This window comes from Bos taurus, chromosome 2, assembly GCF_002263795.3.
Source record: "Bos taurus isolate L1 Dominette 01449 registration number 42190680 breed Hereford chromosome 2, ARS-UCD2.0, whole genome shotgun sequence".
Taxonomy (NCBI): Eukaryota; Metazoa; Chordata; class Mammalia; order Artiodactyla; family Bovidae; genus Bos; species Bos taurus.
Window position 1 is genome coordinate 18,758,693 of NC_037329.1, and position 20,920 is coordinate 18,779,612.

At 36.0% G+C, this 20,920-nt stretch overlaps 2 protein-coding genes across 2 annotated transcripts in view; both read right to left on the minus strand.

The window, feature by feature from the left end:
* The window catches only part of LOC112442547 (uncharacterized), a 24,198-nt gene extending 20,519 nt beyond the window's left edge, over positions 1-3,679 (minus strand). The window contains exon 1 of the mRNA XM_059877944.1: positions 1,730-3,679. The gene's annotated coding sequence lies outside the window, so the exon portion shown is untranslated. The remainder of the gene's footprint in view (positions 1-1,729) is intronic.
* RBM45 (RNA binding motif protein 45) lies at positions 3,431-20,612 on the minus strand. The gene is made up of 10 exons (NM_001130753.1): positions 20,207-20,612; positions 16,344-16,466; positions 14,385-14,511; positions 12,085-12,207; positions 11,141-11,320; positions 10,140-10,269; positions 9,880-9,964; positions 9,506-9,669; positions 6,777-6,977; positions 3,431-3,679 (listed from the first exon to the last, which is right to left on the minus strand). The coding sequence occupies exons 1-9, from the start codon at positions 20,504-20,506 to the stop codon at positions 6,785-6,787; spliced, it is 1,425 nt and encodes a 474-aa protein (NP_001124225.1). The 5' UTR covers positions 20,507-20,612; the 3' UTR covers positions 3,431-3,679; positions 6,777-6,784.
* Positions 20,613-20,920: the final 308 nt, after the last annotated feature.

The window sequence follows — 20,920 nt, forward strand, 5'->3', positions numbered from 1 at the left end:
TCAGAGCCAAAATCTGATTCACTTATTAACATAATTCAGTTCAAAATAAATGTAAACAGAACATAAAATTAGGTAGAAGCTTTGAATGACATAAAGCAAATAATTACCATCCTTCAGAAACATCGAAAAACATATGCCAACAGGAAAAGGCTGGCCTGACATTTTGCTATTTGTGAGATGGCTTGTGCTTTTCAATTTCTTATGGTAATTCATATTTATTGATAATAAATTGAGGGAAAGCAGATGCTTAATTCTAAAAAATGCTCGAGGTAAACAACTTGGCAACTTCTCAGTGTCTTACTTTTACAATAGTCCAACCTAAGGTCCAAATATGGAATCTCTTTAGGTCAGTGTACCACAAAGTCAATGCCAATGACACAGAGTCACTCAGAGGCCTTGTCAAAAAACCCAACCCAAACCTAACAGAATCAGTGTACCTGCATTCTAAACAAACACTTGAGGTGACTCTTGTAGACACCAAAGTTTAAGGACCACCGCTCTAGACAATACAAATTCTAGCACGTCAGGCTCAATACCTTAGATACCACTGGAATGCCGCACTTTCTGAGTGGCGGTTTCATCACCACCTAGTGGTTAAGGTCTCTCATTTCTATTTTCTGTTCATTAATATTGAGTAGGTTGAGAACACATTTCTGAGAAGGGTAAAATTTTTGAGTAATAATTCCCTTAGTATTTTGTATTAATTTTTAATCTAGGGTTGGATAAAAAATTTTAAAAAAAAAGGTATAAATAAAACCACACCATAACATATGAATAAAAAATAGTTTATATTCCAGAAGAATCTTTCCTAAAAATTACTCCTTCTAATACTAGTGCCCTGTTTGCAGTATGCCTCTAAAAACACTTAATTCACAGTGCAAACTATGGTCTTTTTTAGAGTTACAGGGCTGGGGTACACCAGCAAATTAAAGGCTCTGGAAGCTTCATGGTCAAAAACCCCTGTGAACTAATAATAATTGAATTTCCTAAATATACTGGACCATGAAAATTTCTTTCCAAAAGAAATACTTATTGACTTCTTTCAATACAATAGTGTTTCAAGGAATATAGCTTGGAACATGATGCTCTAGAAGCAGCAAATCTGAGAGCTGCTTTCAGTATTTGATCGACCATAAAAGATCTGACAATGAATTTACAAAAGAAGTCTGATCAGGATTTATTTTAAATGTTATTTATTATGCAAACCATATATTTGAAAGAGAAGTTTATTGATCTATATTGCTTAGCATTTTCTTTGAAATAAAAAAAAAAAACTCATAAAAACCACATTTTGTTGGCAATTTTAGTAACCGACGTATGCATGGTATCAAAATGTCTATACATTTTATTCTTATACCAAAAGTGCAATTGAGAAGTAAACATTTAGGTGAAGACATAAGCACTAGACTATTAAATGTTATTTTTTAGGTTCTAGAATTTCCTCATTTTAAGAAAAATGTGACATTTTGGTTTTTAAACTTTTAGGGATCAACTGCAAGAGACAGGAGAGTGGCAACAAGGCTAAATGACTGAGAGGATTAAGATTAAATGCACATGGAAGCCAAAGTAAGGATTATTCGCTAAGGCATGCAATTGGGAGAGAAAACGCAAGACTCAAGTCACACTGTAAAACCAATGAAGTGTTTGGCAGGCAGAGAACTATTATACCTTTTTTATTTTTTTAAGAATTTATATGAAGAACTCAAAGAAATAAACATAGACAAGGCACCTTATTGCAATCACGACTGTTTGCTGGAACTGGCTGCTGCTCCTGCTGCTGCTAAGAAGCTTCAGTCATGTCCGACTCTGTGCGACCCCATAGACGGCAGCCCACCGGGCTCCCCCATCCCTGGGATTCTCCAGGCAAGAACACTGGAGTGGGTTGCCATTTCCTTCTCCAATGCAGGAAAGTGAAAAGTGAAAGTGAAGTCATGTCCGACTCTTCGCGACCCCATGGACTGCAGCCTACCAGGCTCCTCCGTCCATGGGATTTTCCAGGCAAGAGTACTGGAGGGGGGTGCCATTGCCTTCTCTGGCTGGAACTGGCTACCTCACCTTAAATGAAGAACAGAAAACTTGGAGGGCTGGAGGGTATATGATAGCTCCCATGTGAACAAGTAAAATAGCAAGAAATCAGGTTTTATGTCAATTATGAGGATTAACCAAACATGCAATGGACTCAGGCAGTAGGGAGGTTCCTATTTTTACAGTATTTAGATTAACCATCTGGCAGGAATATCTGGGGGAGAATTCAAGCATTAATCGAGTGGTAGAGCTAGGTAAACTTCAAGAACCAATTTAATTCTAATCTGTGAAGATGGAACTTCATGTGCAGTAAATGAGTTTGGAATGAATAATCTATTGGCAATTAATCCCTAACTCTCTTCAGAAGTTTTTCATTTCTAAAGACATCACTGGCTTTCTTTTTAAAATATGGCCTTTGGCTAACAGAAAGATACTTGGTTCAATTCTTGTTCAGTATGTCTTGCCTAGGAAGATAAGACAGGATATTTTCTTATCTAAATTTGTTAAAATTACTGATTCAAAAAAAGGATTTTAAGTTTTTAACAGAGAGATGTCCAAGTATGAAATATATTATTACGCTTAGTGAATTTAATCTTTTCACTGTTTTTAATTTAACTCAGGATGTGAGAAGCATGAGGAACCAATTAAGTGGTATTTAACAACTGTATACCACTTAATGTCTTTTTTAAGGTGCCAAACTCTCAACTTTATACCTTTTTTGATACGTATCATTCATCTCAAGAGAAGATAAAATTTTTTTCTTGGATTTTCAAAATAGAAGCAGAATAAGTTCCTAATTTTTAATCTTTTTTTTGAAATGACTGTTCTTCTTATCATAGTCTGTTCTGAAAACTGCTTACACGTCATATTTTTGGAGCAGCCATTGCATTTTATATTTATAAAGGAAAAATGTCCACTTACCAAGGCTACTGGTATTTATTTAAATTATTATCAACAATAACTTAAAATTTTTCCTTATCACCTAAACTGCTGCAAATCTTAAAATCTTAAAAGATCTGTACAACATTACCAACAAAGTATTCTGGTATAACCACAAAAAAAGTATAAAAATATTTCTAATGATATGTCTTTTTAGCCCTTGCTTCAGAATAAGTGTAAGGAGCCAATCTACATGTGTAGATTGAGTAGCAGTTACCATATTTCATTGAATCTCAGATGCAACTGACTGAAAAAAGCACCTTTATGTTCCACTAAGAAAGAAAGGAAAAAAAAAAAGCTGTCGATTATTTACTGATTGATATCATAATATTTCCAATTTCAGAAGTGTAAAAATGTGAAAAAACGTGCATCTCAAAATCAATGAAATGTCATTTAATAAATTTCTAAACATTGTCTATTAAGTTTTTCTCATTCTTATCTTTCACATAAATAAGGCATGATTTAGTTAACCAAAGAAAACTTTATTTCTGCCACACGTAACAACATATTACTCTAAGAAACAACTACTATATTAGTTTTAGCATTAATGTGTGGTTGAAAAACACATGTCAACAATCCTACTCCCCAGACAAAACAATGCTGTGTACAAACTATCAGGTATGTGAAAAAAAAGCCGTCAACTGTCCACAGGGAGTGCGTCCAGTCACATTTTCAGTCAGTCAGCTGAGGAGTACGTCATTATTTAGTCTTTGTTCTGTAGAAAGAACACAACACAAGCATGAAAGTCATCACCTGAAAGGAAAGAGCTGTTGTATATAGTATTCTTAAAATGTTAGTTGTTCCCTTATTTCAATATACCCAATATTACCTGCTTAATCACAGATGCCCCCAAATAAGCAAAACCAAACCTACTGACAAGAATGATGCAAGTGGGTACTGAATTTTGGGAGGGAAAATGCATACAAAAATCATGCATCATTTGAGGATGACAGCTTTGGGTTTTATCCCCACACACCAGGCTGACTGAATGGGTGCTTGTATTTGTCTTCTTAACCATGAGTCCAACTAGAGCATGTATGCTAAAATATTTTGTTCTTTTAGGTAGCTAAACTCAATTAACCATAATTGTTCAATCATAATTGAGAAACAAGGGTAAAGTTCAGAGGGATTTCCCTCAAAATAGTCTGTCAAGATACAAAACAGAGGAAGTGAAAAAAGCAACAGTTGTACAAACTGTTTTATGTGATTAAAAAAAGGAAGAAATGGACCTATAAACACACACACACACATAGATCAGGATGCTCTAAAATACTAAAATTCGAGTTTTCCTCAAATAGAAAGAGAAACATATTTTGCACATCAGATCTATCTCAAAATAGAACTCAACAACTTTCAAAGTGATATTCTTAGACCAGTTTCTTCTCCGATTTCCTAGGCACAATTCAGCTAATCTTAGGCTTATTTCTCAGAGACTAATTTCATTATGAAATCCACAGTAAATGAGGATTCAAAGCAAAAATAAATTAAAAAGCCGTGCTGCAACTAGAAGACATTTAAAACCAGTACAGTTTATTATGTCCTACCATTTTCAATTCATTTGACCCTACTGAATATGTATAACCGCTCAACAAAGGGAAAAAGGATAGATTTGTATTTCATGACTAGTCATGCTGAAGAATACCACTTCCTCTAATTAGGGAACTGGATAATAAACATGTTATTTTAAAGTTTCATTCCCACACACCTGCTGGCCAGAAGGTGGTTTTGTACCATTAAGCTTAATTTCTGACCGTTTTTGATGAGATGACATAAGAAGTTTCAATGAAGTCACCAATGCATGAGTTTTAGCTCACACTTGCAAAGTATTTAAAAATTTTATTTTATAAGAAATTTTGCCGACTCATTTTCTCTTAATAATCCCGTGGAGAAACTCAGCCTCAGAAAGGTGAAGATAACTGCCAAATCATCATTAAGTGTCAGAGATGGAATCCCAATTCCAGATCTTCTGATTTTAAGTCTAATATTCTCTATACTATATAAATAATTATTTTATAAAAAGGCTCACTCACAGGAGTCATTTATATATTTTCCCCATATTAAGAAGTTAGTATTGTCCTCTTTTAAGGACAAAGATTCTTTGAATAAGAGTAAGAATTACTACCTATATTTTGGAAGACTCACAGACATGAATAAGCAGGTTTGCATGCTATTTTAGAAGACAGCTTGTCTAAAGAGAATTCAGTTCTTAACATTTTATTTGTAAAGACAAAAAACTGCTTTAAGAAAGACTTGTTAATTCTTTTTCACTGGCAAATTTAATATTTCTACACTGTATGAAGTAATGGGAGTGGATTTTGTAACATTTGAAAATATTTCTAAATTGAGATATTCATAATGCCCCAATGGGCACTTTCTATCCACAAGTGCCTTCTGCAAGGAGGAAGTAATCATGTGACTTGCTTCATCCAAGGAAAAGTCATCTATAGTAAAGACCCAGACAATTCATTCTGATACTCGCCATTTCTCATAATTGGTGAGAAAAGAAAACTGCTTTCGAGCTAGTAACTTCAAACTGAATCGGATGTGCTTACCAGCTGCTCCAATTGGACCAGCAGTGGACTTGGGGAGCGGGTGTGTGCGTGGGAACAGGGAAGCACTCAGCTTCCCCAGAAACTCAGAATTCATTTCCAGAATAAAAAAGTGAAAGAGCTGAACAATGGTAACTTTTAATAATGTTTCCCCCAACTGCGGAGGTGTGAACTGTCCTATAGATAGAAATTTAGGTTTGATTTCTTAATAGTTAAAAAAAAAAAAAAGGCACTCATAAGGCTGTACGTAGCATTATGTATAACTGACAAGAGCTTTTGATAAACGTCAAGGTTATTTTTGAAAATACACATATGTACATGAACGTGTAGTTTTAATGCACTTATTTCTGAATGTGTACTTTTAATGTACTTATTCACAAATATGAGTCCAGAAAAATACCATTTAGGTCCAAAAAGATGCATTATAATTGACTCTTGAACAATGTAGACATTAGGTGTGGTGACCCTCTACATAGTTGAAAATCTGCATATCACTTACTGTGAACCCTTTTATAAACGTGGATATTTCATACCCACGGTTCTGCGTCCACAGATTCAACCAACCTTGGACCCAACCAACCTCAGATCTAGTGTTGTATTACTTACTACTGAAAACATCCTCATGTCCAGTGGACCCATGCGGTTCAAACTTGCATTGTTCAAGGGTCAACTGTATTAGATATTGCTTTTTAGGCATTTCACTAATGCCTGTCAAGGCATACTTTATAAAGACTGTCATGTGCATGCTAAGTTGCTTCAGTCGTGTCTGACTCTTTACGACCCCATGGACTGTAGCCCATCAGGCTCTTGTGTCCATGGGACTCTTCAGGCAAGAATACTAGAGTGGTTTGTCACGCCCTTCTCCAAAAGACTGTCATAGATTACCTCAATTGATAACTTAGGTGTTAGCTAAAAAAATCTTTAGAAGTCTTCTAATTTTAAAGTTTATGTAACCATACAGTGAAGTTCAATTCTTAATATCTAAGACATTCACACACATACACAAATACTATTTAATTTTCTAAACTGAAATCTGATTTTATTTCACAGAAGGACAAAAACATTCTCCCAGTAAACATAAAAGACTTTTAAGTTTAAAAAGTCCAAGTTTAAAAAATATATTGTAAAAATTATCAGCAAACTTTTAAGTCACAGTGTTTTTAACCAACAACTTCTAAATCCTTAAAAAGAAATTCCCTATATATTTCTTTCATTATACTATTTAGACAATGTGTTTTAGAATTTATATTATAAAGACCTTACCTAAAGAATCAGTAAGTTCTTTGTCGTTTGTTAGATTCTTCTCTTGGGGAGTCTGCCAACATAACTTTGAGTCTGACTCCATTCAGGATCTTTCCATGTAAAGTTGTAATGGCATCATTAGCACTTAGTCTATCAGCATACTTGGCATACCCCACATTTTTTCCTGACACAAGGTAAACTTCAATCAGGTTACCGAAACGACTGAAAGTAAAAAAAAAAAAAAAAGAGAGAGATCAACTGAAACTGATAAGCATATATGCTCAGGTCTAAAAATTAGGATCCATTCTGGACTCCTTTTTCACTCCTTTCCCCACATCCAATCTCTAGTATGTGTCAATCTTTCTTGTTAAACATTTTCCTCTATTAGTTAATTTCTCTTCACTCCCACTCAGGTCTTTTTCCTCACTCTGAGCATCATTATCTTTTTCTTAGTTTATTCTAATACCTTCTTCAACAAAGGTCTATATGGTCAAAGCTATGGTTTTTCCAGTGGTCATGTATGGATGTGAGAGTGGGACCATAAGGAAAGCTGAGCACCAAAGAATTGATGCTTTCGAACTGTGGTGCTGAAAAGACTCTTGAGAGTCCTTTGTACAGCAAGGAGATCAAACCAGTCCATCCTAAAGGAAATCAGTCCTGAATATTCATTGGAAGGACTGATGCTGAAGTGGAACTCCAATACTTTGCCCACCTGATGCGAAAAGCTGACTCACTGGAAAGACTTTGATGCTGGGAAAGACAGAAGGCAGGAGGAGAAGGGGACAACAGAGGATGAGATGGTTGGATGGCATCACCTACTCAGTGGACATGAGTATGAGTAAGCTCCAGGAGATGGTGAAGGACTGGGAAGCCTGGTGTGCGGCAGTCCGTGGGGTTGCAAAGATTCAGATTGGGCAACAGAACAAAAACAACAACAGATACCTTCTTCACTAGTTTCCCTGCATCCTGGGCTTATCCCTCTCCAACCCATTCTCTACCCTGTCTTCTGACTGATTTTTCTAAAAGACAAGTAGGATCATTTCCTCCCACAAAGCCCCTCTGGTAGCTCTTTATGCCTCCAGAGGAAGGATAAACTCCCTAACAGCTTGTGGGCCCTTCTTGACTTGGGTCCTCGAACTCTCCCTGCTTCATCTTTCCTCAGTCTCTTAAATCCTATATTCCCACAACCTCTTTTCATGTTCTCTCTGGAGGAATAACCACCTACATGCCCAAGTTTCTTCCTTGGCTAAATTATTTTTATCCTCCAAAGAATCCTTTCTTCTTTCAAGAAGCATTCTCTGACTTTCTATAGCGGTTGCCCCTCCCATATATTTCATAGCTTGAACATTCCTTTTCACAACACTAACCTCTACAGGTTGTAATTTCCTATTCACTTCTCTGTCTCCTACATGTGATCAGTTCTAAGAGGACAAGAACTATTATGTCTTGTTTACATAATATTGATATAAAGTTTACACAATGTCTCTGGCACTTAGCAGGTACAGAAGAGAGGTTCAAAAAAGAAATAGAATAAATTAGTTAAATAAAAATCAAAACACTTGAACCACATTGCTTATATTTTGTGAAACTCTTCAACAAGTTTTCTATCTATCTTTTAATTCACTAACACTGTTGTAAAGCAAATAGGAAAAGATCAAAAAGAAAATGTTAAGGTTAAAGAAGTTATACTGGAAACAAGTGTCTTCCCCCTTTTTAATACTTATTATATATAATAGCAAGCATTATAATCAAGTAATTTTTTACTCAATGTAATTATATTATCCTTAAGGATCCAGTAGCATGCTGACAAAATAGAAGATGCTTAATAAACACTGTTCAGTTGAATTATAAATGCAAAGGAAAAGGAAAAGAATTCTATAGGCCAGATCTAGACACATGTATTTTCTATCAAGAAACAAATGATTTGTTCGTTCTACGTATGCAATTTACAAAACAATACTATATGTTTTATGTCTTCAAAACAAAATAAAAGGAAATTCTGTGTGGAGACTTAAGCCATATGAATAACAAAGAAAAGGAGATAACTTTGTATTTTTAAAGGTGATACAAACCACAGACTTTTTTAAAACCACAGAACAAATCATCTCCACGTGAGAGGTACTGGACACAGGAAGTTTCCAGACTGCAAGAATACTTAAATGTCTAGTTTAAATAAATTATATTATTTTAAAATATTTATTAAAATTAAAAAAAAAATTGTTTTTGGCTGCTCTACACAGCATATGGGATCTTAGTTCCACACCAGGGATTGAGCCTGCATGCCTTGCATTACAGCTGCTGCTGCCGCCAAGTCGATTCAGTCGTGTCTGACTCTGTGCGACCCCATAGGCGGCAGCCCACCAGGCTCCTCCGTCCCTGGGATTCTCCAGGCAAGAATACTGGAGTGGGTTGCCATTTCCTTCTCCAATGCATGAAAGTGAAAAGTGAAAGTGAAGTCGCTCAGTCATGCCTGACTCTTAGCAACCCCATGGACTTCAGCCTATGAGGCTCCTCTGTCCCTGGGATTTTCCAGGCAAGAGTACTCGAGTGGGTTGCCATTGCCTTCTCCACGCATTACAGCATCAGCGGACGACCAGGAAGTCCTGGGATGACTCTCCACTTCCAATGAAGGTGTGGGGAAGTCCCTTGTTGGGGAACTAAGATCCTAAGTGCTTCGTAGCCAAAAAAATTTAAAAAGTTTTAAATAATAAAATAAAATAAAATGTAACTCTATGGAACTGAAATCTTACCAGAATATATCCTCTAGTACATCTAAAGGCAAAGGATGTGGATTAAAAACGATAAAAAGTCTTTCCTTCACAGGAGTGTCAGGAGGAGCTTTTTTTTTGCATGATGGTAGTGCAACATCCGTCTGGATTTGAGGCAGCTGTGATCCAGAACTTCCTGCAAATTGCTGTTGAAGAATTAGGTTCAAAATGAGAAAAAGAAAAAACGGCACTTTGGGGATTTTATAATAAGTCAAGAGCTAAAAATAGACGTGTTATCATGGCACCTCTGTGGTCTTTTACTATATCTCTGAACATTTTCTTACACAGGTAATAAACAGAGGCCACATTTATTTTATACCCTAATGGTGTACTGTAAGGTTAAATTCTTCACTTACCAGAAATTGCTGCTGACTTGGGTTATTCCACACAATTGATGCAAGCTGTGCAGCGACCATCTGCGTTGCCATTTTTCTAAGGAGACTGGAGATAAGAACAGGTAATTTATAGAAAACTAGAAATACTCAAGTCTCTCACAATAACTTGCTTCACGTAACGTCCTCACCTGAGAGGTAAATTGTTCTCTACTTTTATTCTCTCAGTCATGGCATGCACACCCGAAGTGTGGCTTTAGAGTAGTTCCTGGAATGGTACTTACTCTGTTGCATTACTCCCATCATCAATGAAGGAAACACCTATCCTATTCCCAGGAGGGTACTGAAATCCATGTAACTTGTATTTTGCATAAATAGCTGATGCTACATTAAAATACTGAACCACTCCATGACCTAGAACAAAGCAGAGAATATATGGGAATTAAAAAGAAAGCAGATTGAATACCTAGAGTCTGTGTTGTCACAAAGATAAAACAACATAGAAAGACACTAATATCACAACATTAATAATATATAATCAAATGTATCAGAAAACAAAATTATTTTTTACTGATACATGTGTTCAACAGTCATGTTCCTATAAAGCAAAATATGAACCAGATTTTCGTAAAAACATGAATATGATATTAAAAAAATATATATATCATTAGCTTAAGTTCTGTCCAAAGAATTTAAAGATACTAGCTTTTCTTGTATGACAGAGATACACCTTAAAAACCAACTAATTTTTCTTAACATTTCAATTCTATGAAATAAGCTTCAAAATTCTAAAATTTTTCGTATCATACTAAGTAGGAAATGAAATGAGAAGTGATATATGAAAGAATATACAGTCATCTTGGCTAGCTGAAATGATATAGAGAGAAAAAGTGATAAATGTATGAAAACCAAAAAGTAGGGAATAGAGGGTTTAGGATCAGACTCACACATTTCACATTCTTTTGAGGAGCATTTTTGGGGGAATGAAGATAAACTGGGAGATTGGGATTGACATGTAACACTGCTATATATAAAACAGATAGCTATTAAGGACCTACTGTATAGCACAGGGAACTCTACTCAGTACTCTATAGTGACCTATATGGGAAAAGAATCTAAAAAAAGGGTGGATATAGGTATATGTATAAGTGATTCACTTTACTGTACACCTGAAACTAACACAACATTATAAATCAACTGTACTCCAATAAAAATTTCTAAAAAGTGCCACTGGAGAAAAGCCATTTTAACAAACTACAGTACATTTACAAAGACATTATCTTACCATAATTAGAATAAGGATCTCGTTGGACTTCACAGTATTCCAAGCCTGGTACTATATCAAAAATGCTGAAAAGCTGCTCTTCAGTAAAAGGAACTCTTGATACAACTGACAGGCGTTTGGAGATAGCTTCCTGGCCTCTGTTGTCATTCTTGTCAAAACTTGAAAATTCAGATTGTTGTTCTCCAACAATACAGAAAAAAAAGCAAATCTTTACATTTCTATTCATTCAAAGATGCATTTAACATTTTAAGTACTAGAAAATAAAATGAACTGTCATTGAGTCCTCTGCATTGATCAAAGGCACTGTTTTCTGTAGTATGCTGGTCATCAGCACTATCAGGAGAGACAGGATGAGAAAACAGACAACTCTCCCCATTTCCTCGCCTCTATTCAAAAATGTAAGCAGAAATGTGTAGTCTAATTTCACAGGAATATGCTTACTATGCAAAATTGCAAAATATGGCAAGTGTTTCACCTAAAAGCAAATTTATGCCAAATAAGAGTTACAGGTCTTACCATCATCATACATTTCCCCCCTTTTTTAACTTTACTGTTGTCATTCCTCTTCTTTCTCTAACCCTAATTTTAAAGCATCAGTAATTTAGGGATAAAATTTTAGGATTCATACTGAGGGGATAGCTATGTATGTTTTCCATACTTCTTGATCATCTACTTATAAGCAGCAACCCACCCTCACATAATGGCAGTGACATAGTGTAACACTTAGATAATGCAAAACTAGCCATAAAAAAACCTTAACTGGAAATAACTTAAATGTTAAATAATAAGGACATTAGGGACCATGACCAACTTTAAAAAACCCTATAAATTCTCTTATGTACTGTGTGAGATTTAGACTGCTGATAAAAGAATATTAAAAAAACCCTCCAAATCAGACTGAATATTTACTACTTATACCATTGAAGTAAAGATAGCCTACTTACCAAATGAAAACATATTTACCCTAGGTTCATGTCCTAAAGTCTCCTGCCTCATATTACTGTAATAATCTTGTTCTGAGGATTCAGATGCTTTGTTTTTAGGTTCAGCCAAGATTGCTCTATAACCTGAAAAAGACAATCTATGAATTTCAAACTTTATAGCAAATTTAACACACTTACAAATATACTCGACTGCTACTGCTTGATTTAGTTTTATAATTGTATAAAAAATCTATACCAACAACCATCTCCACCAGACCTACGTATTTTTTTGTTTTTTGAAAGATAGAAAAGAGTAAATGAGAAATAGCAAGAATCCCAAATTATGGGTCAATAGAGACATGAAAGATCACGATTCTATGCTATCCTTTCCAATCAATCAATCCATCCCTACTACAGATGACATCAATCATAGTCATTCATTACATTGATCAATCAATCCCTACTACAGATGACATCATCATTCATTCTCTCAGCCTTCTCAACATCAAAATCTAACAGTGCTTCTTCACACCCAACTGCCATCAAGATTCTTCCTTTGAAATGTACCTAGAGGATGCTACATTTTACTCCAATTTCCCTGCCTCTGTTTTAAAATTATATTTTCTTCAATTAATTACAACAATCCTTCAACTGATCCATTTGCCTCTGGGTTAAGAGTTTTAACTAGGTGTCCAAAAATGAGCTTGTGTGTATGTGCACTAGGGCGTATTTCAAAGGGAGAAGGTTCACAGCTTTCACCATATTATTTAGTGGCTCCAAAAAGGATAAAACCAGCCTCTTTGAATTCTTTCTCTGGAAATTCACTCTTGATACTGTGTTTAGATCAAAGATCCTGAAACAGTTTTTGCTATTTTTCTTCTCTTGAAGCAATCTTCAAGGGAAATTCTAATGTGGACTAAGCTTGAACTTTTCATAACCTCCCGTATATGGTCCAAATGTACCTAGATTACTTTCTCAATGGGAATAACAAGGTTTACTCAGATTGTTGCCTTCACACTATTAGGCAAAGATATTCATTTCTAGATATGCCACGTCTTACTGACATTGCTCTCATCATCTGCCCTGGCTCCTCTACACCAGGTGCAAAGTCTACTCCAGATGTATTTTCACGCTGCACCGGTGCACTTACTTTTCACCACTGACAGGCAATATCACACACGTTTGAACACTTTTTCATTTGCCATATTTTCATTGAGACTACTCTAAATGACAAAATCTTTGCTAGGGATCTCAAAGTCTTAACTGAGGGCTCACTACTATGCCGAGTATAGTACTAGGTACTTGGGGTGACAGAAACTGATAAATAAGACATATACCTTGCTTTCAAAGAGCTTAAAAAAATCCTATTACTCTTCAACTATTTTTTGCCTATTAGATCTTGGCTATCCAAGATAATTTATAGCTATAAATTTTAATTTATGGGTATTAAATTTATAGCTATAAATTCCTTAAATGTCAGGGATGCTATATAAATTCCAGTTGTATCCCTCTAATTATATTGATGAGTATACCATAGGTACTCAATTAATGCTGGCTGACTGATAAATTTAGAAGGATGTGAGAGAACATTTTGGTATGTAACTTAGAATTATCTAAACGTTCTGATTAACAATAATTATTTCCAGTATGTATGAATTTTATAATATCCTGAAACCCACTAACTGAAATAAATATTCTACATCTCATTTCTAAAGCTCAATATAATTACAAGTATGACAACAAAGAATATTTTCCTTGGTCTCTAAAATTCTCATTCTTCAGAATGTACACCAGTAACAGTAATGCCACTCTAGCTTGAAATTAACCCAATGTGCATTTACTTTCCAAAGTTAGCAAACCTTAAAAATCCTATCTTTATTAATTATATGTTTATTAGTATACTTACTTCTATTTAGGGTTTAAGTCATACATGAACAAATATTACAGACTACTTGAATTTCTTTAAAATACAAAGAATAAATATAAAAAAAACAAACAAACAACCCAACCTGAAAGGGTTGGTCAATGTTTTTAATACCTAAAATTCTAAAATAATTGAATAAACCCTAAAACCCTGTGGAAATACTAATGAAACGAGCATTTTCACTTAATGAGTTAATGCAGTTGCTCATATTTTTCAAGACAGTGCCTCAGTGAATGCTTAATAATAACCCCCAAATTATTTTCATCCTAAGACTATATATATTTAAATTACCATTGCTGAGATTAAATTAGCAGGTATGGCTATTAGCACAAACCACTATTAAGATAATCAGATTAGCACTTTTTCAAATAACAATGATAAATGAACACATCCTTACTTCGATCACAGTTTTCTATTGCTTGGGCAGCTTGTGATGGTTTTAAGTACCGAACATAGCCCAAGCCTTTACTTTCTCCAGTTACTTTATTCTTAATAATGCTGCAATACTCGATATCTCCAAACACCTATGAGAGTTAAAAGAAATGTTCTTAGAGGAGTTAAGATTAATAAACTGAACAGATTTCAGAACTAAATTAAAATTTGTTTATTGATCTTCTTGCTTGCTAAAAAAAGAAAATAGAATTTATAGCTATTTTTAATAATGGAATATGTATGTCACAAACTAATAAGGTGCTCGAAAAATAATCTTAATGATGATAAAAACCAAATAATAACATAACCAAAACAATGATGCTTTTTATTTACTGAACATTTGCTTTACATGTATCACTTTATTGTTACAACAGTCCTTCAAGGATATATATGTTACACTGCTTATTTCACAGACACTGGGCCTTAGAGAAATCAAATAATTAGCCGAAGTCATGGAGGTAGAGTAAGAATTTGTTCATGGTCTGGATAGCTTCAAAGCCTTACTCAGTGATGGTTAAGCAGAGACTCTGGATTAGAATCTTCTTTATTCAAATCTTGGTTCAGCCACTTAAATACTGGACAGTTGAGTTGCCCTCTCTGGGTCCATCTCCTTACCTGGTAAATGGGACTAACAGCTGTACCTACCCAGAGGGTTGTTTTCAGGGTTAAAAGAACAAATATATCTAAAGTGCCTATACAGGGTCTGGGATATAGTCAACATTCAGTAAATATTAACTATAATTATTTATCTTCCTTTTAACATAAACATAAACAAATCATTATGTATTCTTTTAAAGCAGTGCTTCTCAAAGTACATCTTTAAAATATACTGGTTCACTCAGAAAGTTAATACTCTATGTGAGAAATATATGGTAAATGTTTACTTTTAAGGTTGGAAGAAATACAGGATATAAATTGTTTATTATTTATTTTATAGATACCAATTGTAACTTTACTATATGTAGATAAAAATGCTATGTGTTCACTCAGAAAAGGATAAAAGTTTGTAAGTATATAATGTATGAACTTTTTCCTTACTATTGGAGAAAATATGGAGTATATGTATTTAGTATTTGTTATTTTTGAAGTATTTTATTCAATCCTCATTTGGGTAGGACAGAGGAAGTTTTAAATTACTTTTTATTACTTGTTTTCTTTCTTGCTTGTTGCCCACAAGTACTTGGGAAGGTACTGAAAAATAATAAAAAATTACAACTCAAAAGACAATTTTAAAATTGGTTTTGAAATAGTTTCTGTGAAAGTGTATCACTGCATATAAAATTTAATGGCTAAAAAGAGATTTTAAGTCGTCTCCAAATTTCACTGACTACAATCTAGCTAAAGTAGCTAAAGTGAGAGCTATAGGTAATTTTTTTTCTTTCAATATAACTCCTTCAAAGGCCTAATTTTAAAACATAAACTATAAAGGATAAGCCTTTCTGTGAATAAGTACAACACGTCACAATTTGCAATAAATGTGAGCTAGTACAGTTCATACACTCAGGCTTGCCTGATATACCTTTGTGAGAGCCAATAGAGAGCAGTGTTAAGAGGGTGCTTTGAAATTTTCAAGACCAAGAGCAGATTCTAGATTTAGACAGCCTGGGCAGGAATAACGGCCCCACTGCATAATTACATATGTGACCTTACTTAAAACTCTGAGCTTTACACTTCCATTTCCTGAATCTGTATTTTTGCTAAATGGGGAAGAAACACCATCATTAATATTTTCCAGGTTTTATATATTTTCAAAAAAAATTATTTTAGTTTTAACATTTAAAAACTAGATTGAAATAAGTGACTTAAAAAGTTATTTAATTCTCCACCACCAATCTAATGATCTAACTCAAACAACCTAAGATTTAGTAATTGTACAACCAATTTAAGATTGTAAATTAACACAAATATCAGCTATTAGAAGCACCTTAAATTTTTCCCGTAGATCTTCTTCTGTGTAGGACTTTGGTATCATAACAAATATTCTTGTAAGTTCTTCATCTTCAACATCTCGGTGACTTCCAGATGATCTGGACTGAGCAATGAAAACCTAAGAAACAAACAAAACCCAAAGAAAAATGCAGAAATATCAGTCAACTGTTTTTCTATTTCTTAAGAATACTTACTTCATTATTAGCATAAGTTTCATGTTAGGTTAAATACAATGTGATAGGATCTCATCAAACAACACTGTAAAGCAAATTTTATTGCAGTGACCTTTTATGAGATAACACTAATCACATTATGTTTTTTTCAAAATTTTTTTCCTTTTTTATTTAATCTGTCCACAATGCGGGAGACCTGAGTTCAATTTCTGGGTTGGGAAGATCTCCTAGAGAAGGGAATGGCAACCCTCTCCAGTATTTTTACCTAGAGAATTCGAATCATGGACAGAGGAGCCTGGTGAGCTACAGTTCACAGAATGGCAAAGAGTCGGACACGACTACATGACTGAGCGACTCCACACACATACACTGAGAGCAAGAGGCAGTGCACTGAAAGAGCATGTGTACTCTGTGAGTGTTGGGTGGTGTCAATAAATGTCAGTTATACAGCTGATTAATAGTGTTACTAAAATGTCACACATACTTCATTTCCTTTTCTATCAGAGACTGAGTGTAAAAATATGATTATGAATTTATCTTTTCTCCTTTTAGTTCTATTAATAATGCTTCATGTATTCTGAAGTTCTATTATTGGCTGCATAAACACTCGGAATTATTTTGTAGTTTTTGACTGGTATTTTTATGTTTAGGAAATTATTCTGTTAATACTCTTCCTGTTGAAGACCATTTTTGTCTGATACCATACCAGCTTTTCTTATCCTTTTACCAGCTTTTTCTATTCCTTTATTAAATACTTTCAACCACTTTGTATCTTTATACTTAAACTGCATCTCTTGTAAACAGCACTTAGTTTGACCTTTAAGAAAAAATCCTGACAATCCCTGACTTTTAATAGGAGTCAGTTTATGTTTAATATCGATATAGTTGGATTTAAGTCTAGATGGCCAAGTTTTTGTTTGCTTTCTAATATTAATCCTTAAAAAGATAACCCAACTATATTCTGGATCATCTCAGTGACCACCTGAATGACTTATGTGAGCAAGAAAATGCACACAATGAACTGAGGCTCTATTTCTCTATTAGTAATTTAGTTCTACTGAAATATCATCTGTGACATTAGGTTATTATTTGGAGTGTAATTTGCTTTGTGGTATTGCTTTTAAAAATTTCTTTGGTTTTACATTATTCTAGAAGAATGTGTTAATTACGGTCATGAATTTGTTTGTAGAGCCACGAGCATAATGGCTACGTTTATTTTTCATAACTTGAAGAAATGTAATAGAATTAATGTAAATCACCATAATACAGGGCCCTTGAATTTTTTGTTTTCTTCTGTTTTTGAAGAGGGGCTGTATACCACTCAGTGGGGAAAACCTGAACCTATGAAATTCCAGGGTAGGAGGCAGTAACTAAAAAACCAAAGAATTTATAAATATTTTAGAAATCCTGAAAAAGAGGGTCATTATATTTGCTTGGAAAGCAGCTCTCCCAGAGGTGTAGAACCTTGCTTACAAGATATAGCTGGAGACATCCCTAGAGAGCATCAACTTCCATGTTATTCCTTCAATAAACATACCATGTGCCAAACACTGTATAAGGTATTAAGTATAGAGTACTAAATAACACAGAAATAGCCCAATAGAAAGTTAGTCCAGTGGATATATTAAGTAATGGATGGTATGTAGGGAAATACAAATAGGGAACCTTTAAGTATATGAGAAGACACTAGGAGAAAAAAAGTCTCAAGTACTCTTTGTGACTGGAGTTGCCATCAGATCACAAATTTCTAAATTTTAGAAGATTGGAGCATTTCAAATTTCTGATAGAGGAGACAATATCTAAGTAGATATGTATAATAATTAACCACCTACTTGATGATTTCTCCTAAGATTTTACTCTTTCACTTTCTAGGTTTTACCCTTTTCCTCAAGATAATATAGTTGATCGCTCACAGGATTCTCATTTGCACAATCCTTTCTGGCTGTAGGCCTGTTATCAAAATTTTTATCTTTTAGGACTTTTGAAACTTTGCAAAAGCAAAGTACACGAAGAAAACTGGGGCTGAATTAATTTAACTGGAAATATCGAAAAACAGAACCCCGCCCCGCCCCCCCCCCAGCCCGCTATAATGCAGTGGAAGACGGTGGACGCTGTGAAGAGTGACCTTAGATTGTCCAGCTAAGCACTGTAGTCCAAAAACCCTCTGGCTGAAACTGAGTGTACAATATGACAAACAAAATTTAAACTTTATCTTTGGGAACCATTTAATTTCTCTGTGGCTAAAAGGGAAGGATACATTTTAGTGTTGAGACTTTTACTTCTCTTGTAGGAATTTAATCAAGGAAAGAGGGGGTCATTATGTTTCAAATTTGGGGCAGTGAGCAAAGTTTCCCAGGAGACCTCTGTGGTTATATTCAAAGTACAGAAATTCTCTCTGCTAAGATCACAATTGAAAGAAGATGAAAATTATCAACCTAGTGCAGGAGTCAACAAACTTCAACTTCCTGTTTTTCTATAGTCCATAGGCTAAGAACTGCTTTTACATTTTTTTGAGGGTTGTTAAAAAACAAAAAGAATGTATGACAGAGACTGTATGTGATTCACAAAGCCTAAAATATTTATTGACTCTTTATAGAAAGTTTGTCCCTTTGATTTTACATGCTGTGGCCTTACACGTAACTTCACTGATGATCTGTTTTGACTTATTTCAGACGGTTTAGAAGGTGGGAGGAGACAGAATGCCTATTGCCTAATGTGTTGTCGGCATTTCCCGGCTCCTCTGTTTTCTACTAAACCAAGTATGGGGAAGAGACTGTTGCTATGGACAAACATGAGATAACCCTCAAAATCACCCTTCCTGCCATGTGTCAGTATATTAATTTTACAGATAAATTAGATGTGGAAACTAAATATAAATACCACCAAAATGAATTAGGAGTATGCCAAGAAACATTTAATAATAATACAATTTACACTATCATCACAATGATTTGGCTCGTTTTCCGTTTTTTTGTTTGGTTTTTTGATTTGGCTCTTTTTAAGGCAGTTTACTTTGGTTTGCTTTCAAAGAGAAGTGACAGTAACAAAACCTATGACATTAATATCTTCACAGAGGGGTTTATTTATAATAATTTGTAAAAAATTACAAATTTTTACATAAGTGTGATAAATAGGCAATAGCAGTAGTTTTAATTACCTGCACTTAAATATTATATACATGTATACTTTTGTTTGGTACTGGGAAAATGCCTAACTTCAGAGGGCCACAATTAAATCTACTTTTATCAAGTTGTTAAGCACCTTACCGATGTGGGGAAAAGTAGAGTTAACTACTTTTATACGTGGTAACCAAGACGTCTGAGAGAGGAGTGTAAGAAAAGTTCTCATAGCAGGTCGGGTCGGACTTGAGAGCTGAATTAGTGACGGCGGGGGTGGGGGAAGGCCCAGCCACCGCAGCTCTGCAGCCCGAGTAGCCACAGATAACCTGGTCCGACCCGGAAGCGGGTGTTCTCTCCCGCATCCCTTTCTCCCGCACCCTCTAGCAGATTTTCGCGCAGGGAGGTCCTAGGAAATCCTCTCTGCAACGTGGTCCTTCCCTTGCCTCGCCCCGGAATGCCAGGTGCTTTCCAGACCGCTCCAGCTAGCGAATGCACTGCCCTTACCGCACCCCGAAACCGCTCCCCTCCGCCCCCGACCCGGGACATCCCGTCCCCGGCACCCGCACCTTGATGGGCTTGGTGTCGCTGGGGGTGAGGCACTGGCCATGCATCTCCTCCATGGCCCTACAGGCCTGCGAGCTGCGGGCAAACTTGACGAAGGCGATGCCCTTGGACTCCTTGGTGTGCTTGTCGCGCACCACCCAGATGTCCTGGATTTCCCCAAAGGGCGAGAAGCGCTCCCTCAGCACCGACTCGGAAGTGTACTTGCTGATCACCAGGAAGATGCGGCTGTTGGGCGGCTCGTCCAGGTTGTCCACGCCCGGGCGGAAGCCTCCGCCGCTTGCACAGCTGCCCGCTTCGTCCATGGTGCTCCACCCGGGGCGGAATCCAGGCTCGCACCCCTTTACTCCTCCTGGCTCCAGCCGTGCTACAGCCACGACCGTCGCACCACACCCAGCCGTTGCCGGTCCGGGGTCCGTTTCCGGAAGACTGAAAAGTTTGGCTCCCGGCGCAGGCCGGACGCGCAGTGAGACGGCTTCCGGGGTGGGGGGTGGTGGGCAGCCTGCAGCGCGCCCTAGCGGCCCGGGGGAGCCCGCCGCAGTCCAGGCCCCCAATCCGGTGGAGCCAAGGCCCACACTTAAGGTGTGCGACCCTGGTTCCATGTTGCTAGAAGAGCCCTGTCTGGTGGAAGAGCTTTCCTGTTGCTGGCTCTACCCTTCCTCTACAGCCCATGGACTCTTCCACCAAACCTGCCATCTTGGTCGTAAGCTCACTAGAAC